This window comes from Larimichthys crocea, chromosome XVII (assembly GCF_000972845.2).
Source record: "Larimichthys crocea isolate SSNF chromosome XVII, L_crocea_2.0, whole genome shotgun sequence".
Taxonomy (NCBI): domain Eukaryota; kingdom Metazoa; phylum Chordata; class Actinopteri; family Sciaenidae; genus Larimichthys; species Larimichthys crocea.
In genome coordinates, this window is record NC_040027.1 from 18,358,835 (window position 1) to 18,376,239 (window position 17,405).

Consider the following 17,405-nt stretch of genomic DNA (forward strand, 5'->3'; position numbering starts at 1 on the left):
TTCGCACTGAATCAGACACAGATCAGTGAATGTCAGAAGGATCACCACTCTCACGTTTTATTCATGTTCGCTGGATGTTTGACAGATTTATTGCTGAGTGTTTGTAATGATGATTTATGCATTTACTCCTCTAAAATTATCTTTCAAAAACAGCAAGTAGCAAAAATCGTTCCCTGTGTGAATTCTTTGACAAAGATCATGTAAACTTATAAAATAATTATCACAAAGTGCAGCTCGGTAGAGAAAACATGAGGCTTTGCATACAAATTGCACCAATTTACACAGATCAAAAATATAACAGAGATCTGAGTGTGAAACACAAACAGATCTCTACAAAAGCAGCATAGAGATAAGCCCTTGCTTCATTAAGTAGTGAATGGTTGTGTCCCAAAGTAACAAAGCTCGCTTTTTTCTTATTGCTTAGCTATAAAAAAAACAAAACAATAAACAGCACATGATAATCAAACCCATTTGATCACTGAGAGTGTACAGTGCTGAGGGTTATCTATACATGTGACAAAAAGAGTTCAGAGATACAGATGAAATCCAAACTGAAAAATAATTTCAACTGAATTAATTGAAATACATAATATTGTGCATATTTTGATCCTGGCAATCAGAGTTAAAAGGCACTTTGAAAGTACAGTAGCTTGTCAGCTGACAATTACTAATATACTGAATGTCACTGTAATGACACATAAGGTCAGCCTGTGTAAGTGCAGCCAATCAGCTTGATTAGATACTTTAAACTGGATGGAGAAAGTTGGTTTGTAGGTCTCCTTAAACAGAAAGTGTTCTCCAAAAACATAAAATTAGGACACCACTGGAGGACAATTTTATGTCCCACTCCTGAGATTTGCCCAAAGTGCATATGCTTCGTTATTAAACAGACTCTATATGTTTCCAGGCCAGTTGCTAATTATTGTATTGTTTCCTTCCTGCACTGGCCAAGTGCAAACACAGGCAAGTCAATTAATAAACAAGCCACAGGCAAACCACTCGTCTGCACTTTCTTTGCCTCTTTTGGCCATTTGATTAAAAAGTCACTTGAAACTGGCCATTATTTTTGCAGATGTCTAAAATCCTTCCTGGGTCTTCATAGAGAAGTTTTGCAGATAAATATTTGTCTTCTGTCAACCGTTTTGTTTTTGTTTTTTTAAATCATATTTTTTTTTACTTCTAGTGTTGCAGCAATCTGCATTCCCAAACATGACAACATATTTAGGAAAACAGAGGTCAAACCAAAATTAATAAAATACCAACAAACATTACAGAAAGAAATAAAATGAGACATTTTACCAACTCACTCATTTAAACCTAGCTGAACTAATGTTATGAATATTACTTGGTATCCTTTTCAAAAAAAAAACTAAAAAAAAAAACTTGATAAAACTTGGATAAACATTTATCTTACTTTTCTATAACCCCTTCCGTCCAGCTCTTCACTTGGGCATGAGCACACCTCAAAACATTAAAACCACAGAGTTAAATAAGACATACATTTTTGAATACTTGGATAAAAACAGCTTTTGGGAGCAAATGAGCAAGAAAAAATAAAAACAGTCACTGAATTGCCAGCTTCAGACTCTCCAGTATCCCTCTAGCTGTCACAGTGACATCATGCTGACGCCTCTGTGGGAGTGTGTGTAATCCAGCTTCAGGGAAAGTCACTTCCATCATAGATTATGGGCTTCTCCATGGTCAGCTGGTAGAAGACCTTCTTGGAGATAAACCTGGTGGAAGAGGGTTTCAGATCAAAGGACTGCAATCACATTAACCGAAACAATTAAACTCAACAACAATTCAACTGACAAACAAACTGAAATCTTTTAGGGGGAAAAAGATGGTCGTGTTGTTGTGCTGAAAGGTGAATTTCCTTTTCATCTTCAGCTTTCTAATGGAAGCTTTTGTGCCAAAACTGACTATTTGGAAATGTTCATAATTCCCTCCACCTTGAACAAGTTTCCAGCTAAACAGAACAGCCCCAAAGCATAGTGCTGCCACCACCATGCATCCCTGTGGGTGCGTCGTTCTTTGGGTGATGTGCCGAGTTGTTTTTGCCCCAAACACATTTTTTTTTTTTTTGGAACACATTTTCCCACGTGCTTTTGGGAGACTTCATGTATTTTTCTAGAAAATGGAGCCGGGCTTGGATGTAATAAAAGACTTCCATCTTGTCACCCTACCCTACAGCCCAAACATATGAAGAATACGGGAGACTGTTGTCACATGTAGTACACAGCCAGTACAGTACGTTTTCTCCTCGTCTTTTCATCAATTTTGGAGGGACGTCCTGTTCTTGGTAATGTCACTGTTGTGCCATATTTCCTTCATGTGTTTCATGGTATATCTAATGCTTTGGAAATTCTTTTGTACCCTTCTCCTGACTGATAACTTTCAACAATGAGACCCTCTGATGCTTTGGTAGCTCTATGGGGACCATGGCTTTTGCTCTAAGATGGAACTAAGAAAATGCCAGGAAAATCCTACCAGAACAGCTGAATTTTATTTGAGAGTCATTTTAAATGATGGCAGGGGTGTACTAACGACTATTTAACATGAGCCTTTAAAGGTCAAACACACACACACACACACACAAGTAAGAGGAAGGGTCAGGACAAGAATTCTTCGTGCCAGGAGTTCCGTACCGTGAGAAAGAGTTGTCAAAGACGAGCATGTAGAAGCCGGGGTGTCGGACTTTCAGCTGTCCCTGAATTGTCTCTTTATGGGAATTGCAGCGAGTCAGAGGAATCAGGACCTGAGAGAAGAACAGAAACATTGGTCTGAAGTGAAACTCAATGTACAGGTGAGGCAGAGGGCGTATAACAAATCTCCCCTAAGACACTTTACAACACTGGCAACCTGCAGTGTTTTTCTGCATTCAGTTATATTTGAAAGACCAAGCAAATAGACCACTTCTATGGAGGGGGTCCATGTAAAAGCAAGCACACGGTCAGTCCATTGTGTCTGGTAATAACTTTTGAGTCATTATGTGTTCTGAAAGGGCTACAGTTTTTAACGACTGAAAAGCCTTCCCTTCAACCTTATCATGTACTTTCATTTTAAATTAGGGCAACCACATTGCCTTCCTGGGCGTTTATACTTTCAGACGTACAAGGACTGGATCTTACAACACAATGTTCTTGATGCAAAAACATAAAAATACACACATCTACCTTTGATTGTTCCACCTGAGCATCAGTAGACTCCCTGTAAACCACGCTAAAGGAGATGCTCTTTGGCTCTGAAGAAAAAATCCAGCTGATGGTTTGCCCGCTGTCACACACTTCAACAGTTATCACACTGTAACAGCTGGACTTGATGAAGAGTTCCCTGGAACCATCGCCAAACTGAGAAATATCATCAACGCTGAGAGAGACAGCCATCCTGCAATGCGAACAATAGAATTTTTAATAGAGTGCTACTAACACAAAGTGGCTCATCAGTGACACACATCAAATACGCCAAAGTCAAGACTCACGTGACTTCTCCTGATTTGAGAAGGTAAATTTCTGAATCCTGAACAGTAGGAACATGTTCTTCAGGATCATCAGGGCTCACGTCTCCTGTGCCTCTGCAAAATTCAGACACAGACAATGACCTTTTCTTTCCAGTTTATGTAACTCATCTGTTTCATTCAGAGCAAAACGCTCATCTTCGCTATAATGCTTTAACTACAAAAATACAAGTATCCCAGTGTAATGTTCTTTGGTTGACTTTCACTGTCCACTATTTCTGCAGTTACTCGCTGGATCAGTGTTTCGCTGGTAACATTTATCCACACTAAATAGCATTTCACAGAACTCGTACGGCATGAAAAGGGACTTTTCTCTTCTGGGACACTGAACACAACTCATGGCCATTACATTATTTCTGCAGTAGAAACAAACGCACTAGACAGATATCGTCATAATTTAGGTTCAAGTTACCCACGAGGCCACCTTCCTTCAAGGCTGGTGGCTTCTTGGGGGTGAGGAAAGTGAAGCTGTTGTTGTAAAGAACAGGTCCTCTCCTTTATTTGAGAGAAGCCTGCATTTGTTGGCCTTTTAAAGAGCAGTGGTGGGATATTTACAGTAAGTATATTCTAGATAATGGGTCATGCCTCCAATGATCTATTGTTATTTAGTAAATAAATGATACAGGTCAGTATAGAGGCAGAACTGATACATTGTTCCATTATCATTTAATGACGATAAAACACACTAGTTCCCTTCCTAATTTTACTTCCCATCTTTGAAAGTTGACGTAGAAACAAGATGGCAATCGGGACAAAAGCCAAATCATTATTGGCTTTTTTAAATTTCCCTTATCCCATATCTTCTTTTTTGTGTTTGAAATCATCCAGCACTATATACAGTGGTCCCTCGTTTATCACGGGGGATACGTTCTAAAAATAACCCGCAATTAACGAAATCCGCAAAGTAAGTTTTACAATTATTATACATGTTTTCAGGCCGTAAAACCCCTAACCACACACTTTTATACAGCTTTTTACACGCATTTTGTACAGTACTCCCTTAGTTAATCAGGACGCAGAACACATGTGCGGTTCTCCCTTAGCCAATTTAGGATACAGAACACAATGCGCGTTCATACTGTACAGTATGCTGTAAAATAAAGCATGCAAAATTACACTAAAAAAATCTGCGAAACAGCGAGTCCGCGAAAAGTGAACCGTGTTATAGCGAGGGACGACTGTACTGTACGTGATATGTTACTCTTGACTTGTGACATGCTCTGATTAGCCAGTCTGATGAAAGCACTGCATGCAGTTGTCACTTGCAGATGTCGATGTACTGGTGTAACCCACCAAGGAGTTATATCTTTAAAACTCAGGAGATCAGCACTGAGCTGCTGTGGTGATCTCGTGTTGTGACCGTTTGGCCATAGCACAGTCTCATACTGACTCAGAGAACTACTGTCTGAACCAGGTCTCTACCGCATCCCTCTGCTCTGTCCCTGCATAGACTCAATGACACTCACATGTGTGGATGTTGGTCTTGTTCTCCTTCCTGGGAGCCTCCTGTTGTCTGGGAGTTGGTGTCACTGTCGTAGACGCCATTCACTTCCTCTTCTGTGATGATGTCAAAAACTCCATCTTCAGATCTGTTGCTGGGATCTGAAACTGGAAGGTAAAATAATAGGATTTATTATAAGGAATTATTATTGGACAACTGGACCATGACATGCAAAAACATGCATTTACAGTATAGAACAAAAAGTCATGTTTGAAATTTCTGTTTGTGATTATCCACAACAAAAATATACCTTAAATCACACACTAAAAGCAAAACAGTGAAACTGTGTGAAATGTCGCAGTCTTCCCCTTTTGTCTACCAAAAAATAATTCTATGGTAATGGTTCCTGTCCTTGTTCCTCAATACGATGAAGTCAGTTTTTTCACTTCTGCTTCTCAGTTTACCTACAGTAAAAAAAATTCTGATAAACCTTCGGCTACAGGTGCAGTGGTCAGGTTAGCATGTGCTTCTCTTCACAGATTGCCTCTCACCTGTTACCCTGGGCATGGGTTTATATGGGGCTCGTTCAGGAGGTGGCTGAGGTCCAGCTCCAGGTGGAGGAGGCTGAGTGTCTGATGGACTCAGCTCTGCCTCTGTGAACCTTTCCACCACCGCACTGTTTTGGGTATAGCACTCCCCGCAACAGCGCTCCTTTTTCCCACTCTGCTTGGTCAACACAAAGTTGTTGCTGCAGTAGTAGCAGAAGATGCGACCACAAAGCCTAAAACATGATAAATGTATGAAAAAACAAAGGCAGTGTCATTCATAATAGACCCATAATTTTGTTACTAAAACCCATTTTTGATATTTTCCTTTACGAGAAAGCAAAGCCCACCTGCAGTGATGTCTGCGCAGATACCAGGTGAACTGGCCCTGACAACTGAGGCAGTGCGTGGCCTCCTTATCCACTAACCACCAGCGTTCCTCTGCTCGCAGTTTCTGCTCAAACTCCAGGGCGTCTGACTTTTGCCACAGAGCATCTTTATCCCTGATGTAATGCACAAAAGAGACAAATGCATGGAGGTTTAGTGTCATTCTGTGCCGTCTTAACAAATCTCATCCTGTGACCAAATTTAAATTTTGGAAATTGTTTTTATTTTCACATGGTTCAGTTTCACACAATTATTGTTTAGAATCACGCTCTGTTGGGTGTTAAAACATTTGATGCTGCATAGTTCAAAGCTGCTCTGGAGGCATGTGGAAGCCAGCTATGTTGTAAAATAAACCTGACTAACCTTGTGATGTTATCTGTGAACGTATAGTATATTTTTTACTTCATGATCTTCGAAGACTGAACAAATTTATTACGTTGTGTACTTGGACTGAACTGTAATGTTAAATTAACATGTTGGATACATTTGCCACAGGGAGCAGCCTCATTTCCCCAAATGATATGACAACTGAGATAACAGAGAAGGCATGCATAATACAAAAGTAGAAAGACTAAAATCATGTGGGCTTATCCCAACGGAGTTGAGTGTATAATGCGACTGAAGTGTTCTATTCAGTAGTGTCTCCCTTCTCCGTCAAGGTCCCTGTCAGACAAGTTCTCAGTAAATTATCTCAGCATTCAAAGAAGCTTTTTCCCCTGATCCTGCAGCTCAAGACTAATTTCCCCTGTCAATGTCAAGTATAACAAGAGAACTGCTCTTCCTGGAAGAACCAATTCAAAACACACACTCCCCAGTGGGACTCTCAAAAGCAGGCAGCAAACAAACATAACAAGGCGACAGACATTCAAAGAGCCTGCAATGCTTCTGACAACTGTACTAAATAGAGACAGGTCGGACCTTATGAGCTCAATAAGCCGCTCTTCAAGGTTGGTCTTGGTTCTGTTGAGGTCGTCGATCTCTGCAGCCATCGTCAGGCACAGGTTTTGTTTGTCAGCTTCTGTTTTGTTGAGTTTCTGCTTCAATTCCTCGCAGGCTGTTTGCATAGCCAAATGTGCTTCTTCGGCACTGAAGAAGTAGGTGAAAGGAAAATAAAAATAAGCTTTTTTTTTAATCACAAGATGAAATTTACAGGTAACACTGGTACATAAACGCACCTTGTTACAGCATTTCTCAGTTGCTGAATCTCGCGCTCACCCTCAAGAATGGTTTCTTCTGTCTTTGTGATGTGTGCATCTTTCTCGCTGGTTAGCTGCAAGTACTGCTCATTCACTGCCTTTAATGAACATTATAACAACACACAAAAATACCCATCAGTACAAGAAGTTTTATCAATAATTTTTTTGTTCTTCAATTAGTCTCAGTTACGTTTAACACGATGATGAAGTAGTATACACTAACCCAGATCTTACAAAAGTTGGGATGCTATGCAAAACAAAATTTAGCTTGCATGACACGACATCCATGATTTCAGAACCTATGTAGTACCACATTTTATACAATCATGTTGGTTTTTAATGCAGTGTCTCTTGAGGGGTCGTAGATCGTGAGTATTTAGCTCCTTCCTTATTTCTCTGGGTTCTCTGAATCTTTCAATGATATTATAGATTGTAGATAGTGAAATCCCTAAATTCTTAAACTGTTGGACTGTTGGAATTTTTGGAAATTCAGGATGAGTTTATATTTGCAAAGAAAAAAATAATGAAGTTCAGACATTGACATTTACAGTGTCACAACTTTTTTGGACTGGATTGTATATAACAAAAAAGAACATATAGAAACATGTAATTCAGTAAAATCAGCTTTTGGAGTGACCCAATCTCAATTAAATCTTAAAAACATCCCTCAAAATCAAATCCTATTATTATAAACACACCAAACCAGTGATGAAAAATTATCTCAAAGCAATTTCATTGATTGTATTAAGATCAGTACACTGCAATGAATTATTCATGTATTCTACATTCTGCAATCAAAGAAAATTATTCAAGCAATCAAGGTGTCTCATTATAAACTGAGACCGAGAAAAATTCTCTCATATAATCACCTACTGTTAATGACCACTAAACAAATAATATGCTGTTATTATGTCCCATGTGGTACATAGTTTCCTTTTCTCCACCTGTTTTACAAATCCACTAATTAAAGTAAAGCTTCTGGTGCACTTTTGACTGAGATCTATCTACAGTCTTCTCTTCATCATACAAAGATTCTTTTAGACTTGAAAAAAGTCTTCTCTTCATCATACAAAGATTCTTTTAGACTTGAAAAAGTAGAAGAAATATGTGATATATACATATTTCTTCTGATGACACGTATTTTTATATAACACTATTTTTCTCTAATGTACCCTCCAAAGATTATAAAACTACCACCACCGTGTATCTACTTAGTATGTCAATATAAATCATAAATCACTGTACGTGAAGCTTTAAAGATACAGACCTCTAGTTCAGACACTTTGGCTTTCAAACTGGACACATTCTTCAGTTCCTCCGCCAGCTGGGCTCTCACCTTGTCCAGCTGCTCATTCACACTCTGAAATGTGAAAGGAAGAAAAAAGAAGAAGAAAGAAACAATAAGACGAGTCTACAGCCATGCTAGGAGCTAAGGAAAAGCAGCTCTTTAAGCTTTTAGCTGACGCTTTTATACAAAGCGACTTACAGAGATGATTTACCCACTTAATTCAGAGTGTTACCATGTTAATATTTGCTAATTAGCACTACAGACAAAGTAAAGCCAAAGGTGATGGGAATCTCATTAGTTTTGCAGGTATTTAGTCATAAACCAAAGTACTGAAAATTAAATTTTGACCTGATGGTGGCACTAGATGAAAACTCACCTAAGTCATTAGGTTTAATTCTCTGGGGACCATGAATGTCTGAGCAAAATTTGGAAACTGGAAAAAGCTGCAGGTAGTAGCAGTCGCTAACAAGACTTCCCTTTCAAATAAATAAATGCCGTTCATTCATGGCTGTGTCTATTGATGAGTCAGCCAGCTCTGCATAACTAATTTACCTATTGAGTTCCGATCACAATGTGGGCACAACTGAGATAACAGGAACGCATTTTATTTCCACAGTGTAATATATGACATTATGGTTCTGACTAATTCACCTTCATCTGGACCTGATGATTCATGCTCTCTGAGCTCATCTGGAACCTGATGGCCTCTGCCTCCTCTCGGCTGGAGTCCTTGGCACTTTGCACTTGGTTCCTGGACTTTTCCAGCTGCTCCTGGAGCTCCACAACGGACTCCGGAAGTCCCTCTTTCTCAGCTAACTCCTCTTTTAGTTTGGTATTTTCCAACCGTAGCTCTGTCATGGTCTCTTCTATTCGCTCCACTTCTTTCTCCAGCTCTTCAATCCTGGCAGTGTCCCCTTCCCAATGCTCTCTGACCTCCTCTTTTTCTGCACTAAGCTTACAAATGGTCATCCCCAGCTCCGCCATCTCTGTGTTTGCCCTATGTAGGCCCTCACGTATCTCGCTGTTCTCTGTGGCAAGTCTGTCATTTTCTGCCTTGAGGCTGGAGAGCTCTGCTCGGATGGCAGCCACAGAGATAGCCAACTCGGCATGAGAAGCTACTTCTCTGTCACGCTGTTCAATCAGTGCCTGTTCTTTCTTTTTATACTCCATGAGCTCTGTGATGTGCCTCTGATTCAGGGCCTCTGTCTGAGATTTGAGCTGCTCTGTCAGTGTCCTGAGCTCATTTCTTTGGGCCTCTGTAACCTCCAGCTGTGCTTGTGATTTTAACTTTTCCTCCTCAGACCTCTTTGTCTGCACCCTGAGGTCCAGGATCTCTGCCTGGAGTCTGGACACTTCTTTCATGCTTACCTCCAACTGGCCCTCAACCACAGTCAGTTTGCCCGTTACTTCCTGGCTCTCCTTTGCTTGGACTGCGCTCCTCTCCAACTGAGATTTCTTCATTGCCTGCCTCTCAGAGGTAATCCTTTCAATCACTGCTGTCTGTTTAGCACAGGTTGTTTCTACATCAGCTTTGGCAATCTGAAGCTCCTTCTCCCTGGCCTCCAAAGCTTTTAATCTAGACTGCAACTCAACAAGATTCTTCTCTTTACTCTCTAGCTGGGCCTCTTTGGCTTGGAGCTGTTCTTGGAGGGTTGCTTCATTCTTGCGTGAAGCTCCTAAATTCTTCTCCAGCTCTCCGATCTGCTCATAAACACCCTTCAGATCAGCTTGCATGCGGCTAAGAGCTGCTTTCACAGTGTCCTGCTCCTCTTTCAGACTCTGGTTCTCCTGCTCTAGACGCTTTGATGTGCTCTCTGAAACCTTTGTGGCCATGGTGGCTCGCTGCAGACTCTCATCCAGCTTGCGATTCTCCTCACGCAAGTGCTTCTCTTTTTCATCCACTGTCATCTTAGTGTCATCCAGCTGGCTGCGAAGCTGTTTTTCAGAGGCCCTTAAAGCTGCTAATTCATTTTCAAGCACCACTCTGTTTTCTGCCATCTCCTTCTTCAGCTCCTCATTCCTCTTCACTGTAGTCAGCAGTTTCTCATTTAGTTCCATGAGATTGGCGCACTGCGTCTTGTAGTCTTCTATCTTCGTTGCTTTTTCTTTGACGTTACTCTCCAGCTCAACAATGTTAGTGGTCAGTTTGTCCTTCTCTTTGGTCAGGCTTTGGTTCTTGGATTCTAGCTGCTGTAGAGTCTCGCAGCTGGAGGTAAGTTCTGTCTCTTTCCCCTTTAGCTGTTCCTTCAGGGCGGTGACTTGTGCTTCTAGAGACTCCTTTAAGCCATCAGCATGCTTCTGCATTTCATCTTTATCTTGGTGTGCCCTCCTCTTCACGTCCTCCACCTCTTCCTCCTTCTCATCTAGAGATCTCTGGAGGTCCTGCAGCTGCCTTTGTAGGTTGCTCGCCTCCTTCTCTCTCAAAGTCAAGGCCCCTTGCAGCTTATCAAGGGCACCGCACTGTTCCTCTACTTTTGCCTCCAACTTGGTCTTCTCCTCAGATGCAGATGCAACTAATGCTTCCAGTTTTGTTTCACCATCCCTTGCAGATGCCTCCTTGACTCTCAGCTCATCCTCTAGCCTCTCAGCCTCTCTCTTCTTCTCCTCTAATTCAGCTACAGCTTCCATCTTGCCTTTCTCTGCCTCTTTTAATCTGTCCAGCAATTCATGTATCTTTTGAGCTGAATCAAAGTAACTGGTTGCCTGCTGGCCCTTCTCATTCAGAACTCCGTCCAACTTGGCCAAGAGCTCTATGTTCTTCCCCTCAGCAGTTGCCAGCTTTTCCTGGAGCAGTTGTTGTTCAGCCTTCCTGGCCTTTTCCCTATTTCTGAACACTTCCACCTCTCTGGACAGTGCTTCCTCTCTCCCTTGAACAGCCTTCAGTTCACCCTGCAGGCCCTGCTGCTTTTCTTGGGCAGAAAGGGACATATCCAGTTGCCTCTGGAGCTCTACAACTACGCTCCTTAGCTCAGCAGCCTCATCGCCCAGCTGCTGCATCTTATCTAGGAGCTCTCGCTGCTTCAGCTCTGACTGGTCCAGCTCCAGGCGAAGGTCTTCAACTGTGCTGGCATCTTCTCTACAGGCAGGCAGAGACTCGTTCAGGTCATTCATCAGACCTTGACCATAGTCAGGGCTAGATGGGAACTCATGTGCTTGCTAGATGGTTGCAAGGGAAACCAAAGAAGGAGGAAAGAAAGAAACACAGGAAACATGAAGAACATTGTATTATGATTTTAAAATTGTGATGAAATGACAGGATGTTATTTGAGACATATGTGAGTTACCTGGGAGTAGGTGCTAGCTAGACTGTTAATACTGGAACTGCGACTGGGTGGTTTCCAGAAGTGGCCAGGTGAATTTGCACCTCCCAGTGTTCTCCTGTTGATCGAAAAAAGAAATGCCAACTGTATTATTTCTCTGATAATTTCTTGCTGCTTATCTAAGATTTGTGTTGTCAATTACCGTGCAAAAGTGGGCCAGGAAGCATCAAGATCATGACCTCTGGAAGCCACATCAAACTGGACCTCATTAAGTTCGTACAGGTGACTGATTATATCAACACTAAGGTGGGGCTTCAAGAAGGGGCTTCTTGCATAGTACCAGTCACTACGGGATGAGAGATGAGGTAAAGGTTTCACTAGAAATAGCAGAACCATAAGCATACTACAATACAATACAATAATAGTGGCTGAAAAAGGAAGTTTAATATAATATTATGACCTTGATAAGAAATTCACTTCTAAATCAGGAAATGCAGAAATTCCTCTAAAACAAACTGCATTACGTGGCCAATGTATGCCTGTTAGATTACAAGCAGGGCTCCACACATATTTTGACTGAATGAAAACGGTAGTACCATTTAACAGAAAGATGAAGTAAAACATCACAACAGAACATCAGCATTTGTTTTTTTTAAAGCACAGATAAGGAAATGACATATATGTCAGTTTCATTAGTGTCACCACACCTAACCTGCCTATTTGTGGTAAAAGTGTTTCAATCTAAACGACAAAGGAGACAGCTGTGTTTTGACAACTCTACCTGGTGACTCTCTGGTTCATAAGGCACTGCTGCAGGGTGTCAGCTAGTCGCTGATGTACAAGGGAGTAACGTATAAATGCTCGTCCTTTCCCCAGAGATGTCTTCAGCTATGAAAGTAAAAGAAGATATGGTCTCACACAGAGCTTTTTATTGTCAACTAATTCTATAAAATTAAAAAGAAAAAAGAAGACAAACAAATAAAAACACGATGTAAAAACATGTTGCTATGTTACAGTGATGAACGCATCAGTGCCAAGACCTAAACTGATTTCTTAGATGTGTTCATATTTCAGAAGCACTGATTTGTAAACAGCAATATTAAAACATGTAAATTATTTGGTCTGTTGTGACATGTGGTTTAAGGGGTTATCTGCTGTTACTATTGATCAGTGTGTGATCAGTGCACAATAACAATAATAAAAAAATCTTCATACCTCCGTGATGGATCTGACAAAGCGGATGCCATCATTGGCACCTTTGATCTTAGCCAGACAGTCATAGAAGTAATCCCAATAATCCTTCTTTGTTCCAAGAAATGTGGTCTTCTCCTTCTGGTCAAACTGAGGATAGATAGATATGCAAAGAAGATACAGTTAGAACAACAATGGTTGAACATGGATCATTTTTTTAGCAATAAAATGAGAAGGAAATTAAGCAATTTGAAGAGTCATTCTCCAAACAGTTATCGATTTTGGAACAAATAATCACAAACAACAAATGAATAAATCATCGTACATGCATATATTAAGGAAAATGTTCCTATTGTATGAGCAGAAATCACATTTTAAATAGCAGTATTTTATTTAGGAATCATTAATTATTTATTTATTCCCATCCTTCTTCAGTAATTGGGATTCACTGGGTCAGGTGTGACAATATAACCAAAATCACACCTGTAGCAGGTATTCCAATTTGTAGGAGAATTTGTGCAGGTTGGTGCTGTCATCTGTGATTGGCTCCCCACTTTCCCTGTACTCCTTTGCAAGCTCTGAAACAGCCTCTGAAATTCATAGTTCAAAACATGAAAAATTACCAGGGATTAATAAAAAAAAAAAATGTACTACATAATCAAATATTACTTGGTGGACATGGACACATATATCTTAAAGATACACATATAATATAATAAATAGTTTTAGGCAGCAAAGAAATGAAGAGCTAGACTTCTTTCAGAAAATGTATCAGGGCAGGGAAGATGCAAAAAAAGCAAAAAGAAATTTGTTATTATGAAGCGAAGAAGAGAAGTGACATCTACAATCAATCTAATCAAAACAGAAGCAAATAAACAAGATTTCTGTAATATTTTCATATCTTGCACACACAAAAACACTTCTTTTCAATCCTTTCACACATCCTTCCACCCTCTTCAAGCACATCTAGTCTGTAAATCAACCACTTGCCTCGTATCCATCGCAAAAACTGAAAGGACACCTGTGATGGGTGCACCCTCAGTATGCACTTTCTGTCTCGCTGCATGTTGACAGAAGCTTCCACCACACCCTTACTACAGGGATGTGAGGTTGGATGCACGTTTTTCCCAAATGATTTGATGAGCAGGAGATGTCAGATAGATCCAGACATAACGATTGTTTTCAGACTTGCCACTGAGAGTAAGGTCATGACATTCTGGCAAACCTTTCTACCTCTTCTTTCTCTTCTCTTCGGTCACACCATGTCAGCTAACAACTGGCCGCAGCCAATCTATTCACACACATTCGCACAAAATGGCACGCACACATAAAGCTGACGTACCATGCAGATCTCTGATAATCCTCTGGAGTTGGCTCTCCCCGACTGTAGCCCCAACAGCCATGGCCCCACCGCTCTCTCCCTGGCAACCAGGGGTCACAAGGTCACATCCAGTCTGCTGAATCAGAGAATCAGAAGCAGTCAGGAACAAAAGATTACCATGAATGCTCCAACATACTGTACTCTCTCAGAGACACAAATAGGAACATGCAAATGTGCGACACATTAGTGAAAGTTTCATAACGGGTAATTGTCCATTTCTGTGCAGAAAATGTAGTTCTAGATAACAGTCTGTCACATATGCTCTTTGATCCGATACACTGTATAAAAAAACGATCAACTATTCAACTGTAATCTTTTATTATTACACGTCAAACTATGCATCTTTCTTTGTGCAACATTCAATCACACTCTCCTGAACGACAACAAATCTGACTGCGTTCTTATATAGCTGCAACGATAAAATACATTAATAATTTATGGATGAGATAACGAACAGGAATTTGAGTTACTGAAAAGTAATGATCCCAGATGGGGGAACTGAACAACACCGTGATCACTATAGGAGCAACAAATTAAATCATTAGGTCAGGAAAAACTGCAAGTACTTTCTTGCAAGAAACACTGTGTTTAGGTAGTGTTGATTAGCTCAGTTGGTAGAGCATCCGTGCCATGTACGAAGGCTCAGCAGCAGTCCAGGGTTCAAATCTGACCTGTGGCCCTTTGCTGCTCTTGCTCTTTATCTGTCTCTATCAAAAATAAAGCTTGAAAAGGCCAAAAAAAATCTCTTCTTAAAAGAAAGAAATACTGTGTTTACTGCAAAGCTAGCAGGAGAAATGTGCTTCCCATGCTCTCATATAACCACAGTGGCTAGGATTATGTCAAATGGTCATTTAAATGTATTATAATATACAGCATATTAGATTACTTGTGTGTGTGTGTGTGTGTGTACAAAACACACAGGCTTCAACTCCAGCGTCCATAAAACACACACCACAAATTCGAGATTACCATAAGTAACGAGTGAGTAAAAATTGAATTTGATTCATTCATAGTGTTTATTACAGGTGCTACTGGTAAAGTGGATGTTGTGGACGTGCTAGTGTCACAGCTTCCACCTCCTGTGACCTCCTGTTGGTGAGCTATGAGGAAGTAAACAAACCACGTATGTGTCGGGAATAAGTATATTGTTATGACACCTCATTATAGCGTTATAAAAGCGGTTATACCGTGTCAGTGTGAGACTTCATTACATCTGCACACCGCGGCAAAGCCAGTTTATGATCTGACGTTGAGATTACAGTTGACCGTTAGCTCACAGCTAACTGGGTTAACGAGAGTTCAACAGTTGAAACAGTTTTAAAACACTAAACTATCAACTCCTACAGCGGTGATAACACTTTTAAACGTCAAATAAAGACAGGCACTAACACACATCTGGCAGCTCGAGGTTTCACAGACGACTTTTGTGCTTTTGCAGCTGTCTCACAGACGTTATATTTAGCTTTAACTCGGCGCTACTTTGACGGACATTTTTTTAAAAAAAACAACAACAACCGTGACATGAGCGACAAACGATAATTTAAGACAGTCCGACGTGTTTCTAGACAGTTGTCTGTGGAAGAAGAAGAAGAGAATAACGACTTTGACATACTTTTACAGATATGGCTCAAGTCCATAACAACCCAGGTCGTTTTTTTTTTTTTATTGCGTCCTAACAAAAAGGTTGAACGTGTGGTGATTGACGTCGTGTCATCCAATCACAGAGCGACATGTAAGCCCTCGGACCAATGACTACGAGGCTGGTAGGCGGGACCTTAAAACTGGATCGTTTGGAGTAAACAGAGGTGTCATGTGATCAGTGACAGGCTTGAATACTTGTCCCACTTCTCGGTGGTTTTTTGTTGATTTGACAGCATCAGAATAATTTGGATAAAAATTAAATTAAATTAATTTACTTTACTACTGCACAGCTTTCAAATATATTTAATGCAACTCTACATCTGTCCACCATACAAACGAAATTATGATTTTAAGTCCATCATATATCATACATAGTGTATTGTGATATTTGTTATTGTTATTTATATAAAACCCAACTTGGACTATGACTCCCACCCACTCCATAAGGGGGTTGGACAGACTCAGGAGCACCTTCAGTCAGAGACTGCTGGTATCAAGATGCTCCACAGAGAGACACAAGAAGTCTTTCCTGTCTGTGAGCAGCAGTCTCTACAACTCCTCCCTCAAAATATCAGACACTCCAAGTCAAGTCCAGTAGCCATCGAACTGGCTTGTGCAATACATAAGTGAAATCTTCCACACATGCATACTGCACTTTAAACAATCAGTGTATTCTCTGTAGTCTCAGTCTCTCAAAGACTAAATTCTTTATAAGGTTTTAGATTTACATATTGCATAGTTCACTGTTACTTAGTTTTTATTTTACTGTTACTGGTTTTATTTAACTGTTATTTATACATGTGTACATAGTGTTAAAATAGGATATCGTATAGGTGTATACTGTTAAAGTTTTGTTTTCTTGCTATTGTTTTCTTGCTATCACTTACTATCTCACTTACCGTTTGGGAGCTGCTGTAACAAAAACAATTTCCCTGCGGGGATTAATAAAGTATTTCTGATTCTGATTCTGATTCTGATTCTGTGTCCCCTCTCACTCCCTGAGATACTCAGATGCTTCCTTCCTAGTTGTCCAACGGTCCAAATTACAACCCCAATTCCAAAAAAGTTGGGACACTGTGTAAAATGTAAAAAAAAAACATCATACAATGATTTGCAGATCTCAGAAAACAGAGCGATGTTCACCATTGTATAGCATCCCCTCGTCTGCGAAGTGAGAAGATCACTTGTTGGAGTTTTGGGAGAAGAATGTTGTCCATTTCTTGTCTAATGCTGGATTCTAGCTGCTCAACAGTCCTGGGCCTTCGTTGCTGGATTTTTCATTTTATGAGGTGCCAATGATTTTCTGTTGGTGAACAGTCTGAATTGCAGGCAGGCCAGGTGAGCACCCGGACTCTTCTCCTGCAAAGCCAGGACATTGTGAAGGATGCAGTATGTGGTTTAGCATTGTTTAGCAACCTTTTGTTATTGTTGTTTTTGTGGGTTGTTTTATTGTGTTTTTCTTGTAAAGCACTTTGTAACTGTGTTTTGAAAGGTACTATATAAATAAACTTTATTATTATTGTCGTTATTATTATTATATCAATGGTAGTAGTAAGGT

General features: G+C 40.3%; 1 protein-coding gene across 2 annotated transcripts; it reads right to left on the bottom strand.

The window, feature by feature from the left end:
* Positions 1 to 26: 26 nt before the first annotated feature.
* On the bottom strand, positions 27 to 15,896 carry fyco1a (FYVE and coiled-coil domain autophagy adaptor 1a). Of its 2 annotated transcripts, none has more exons than XM_010730223.3 (18): positions 15,819 to 15,896; positions 14,168 to 14,282; positions 13,309 to 13,415; positions 12,850 to 12,975; positions 12,416 to 12,522; positions 11,837 to 11,980; positions 11,659 to 11,752; positions 9,026 to 11,530; positions 8,354 to 8,446; positions 7,066 to 7,184; positions 6,809 to 6,976; positions 5,854 to 6,006; positions 5,510 to 5,739; positions 4,984 to 5,125; positions 3,482 to 3,574; positions 3,177 to 3,387; positions 2,649 to 2,758; positions 27 to 1,733 (listed from the first exon to the last, which is right to left on the bottom strand). In XM_010730223.3, the coding sequence occupies exons 2-18, from the start codon at positions 14,226 to 14,228 to the stop codon at positions 1,658 to 1,660; spliced, it is 4,539 nt and encodes a 1,512-aa protein (XP_010728525.3). In that variant the 5' UTR covers positions 14,229 to 14,282; positions 15,819 to 15,896; the 3' UTR covers positions 27 to 1,657. The 2 variants fall into 2 exon arrangements, with proteins under 2 accessions (XP_010728525.3, XP_010728526.3); XM_010730224.3 differs by having other exon boundaries at positions 14,168 to 14,279; positions 15,819 to 15,883.
* Positions 15,897 to 17,405: the final 1,509 nt, after the last annotated feature.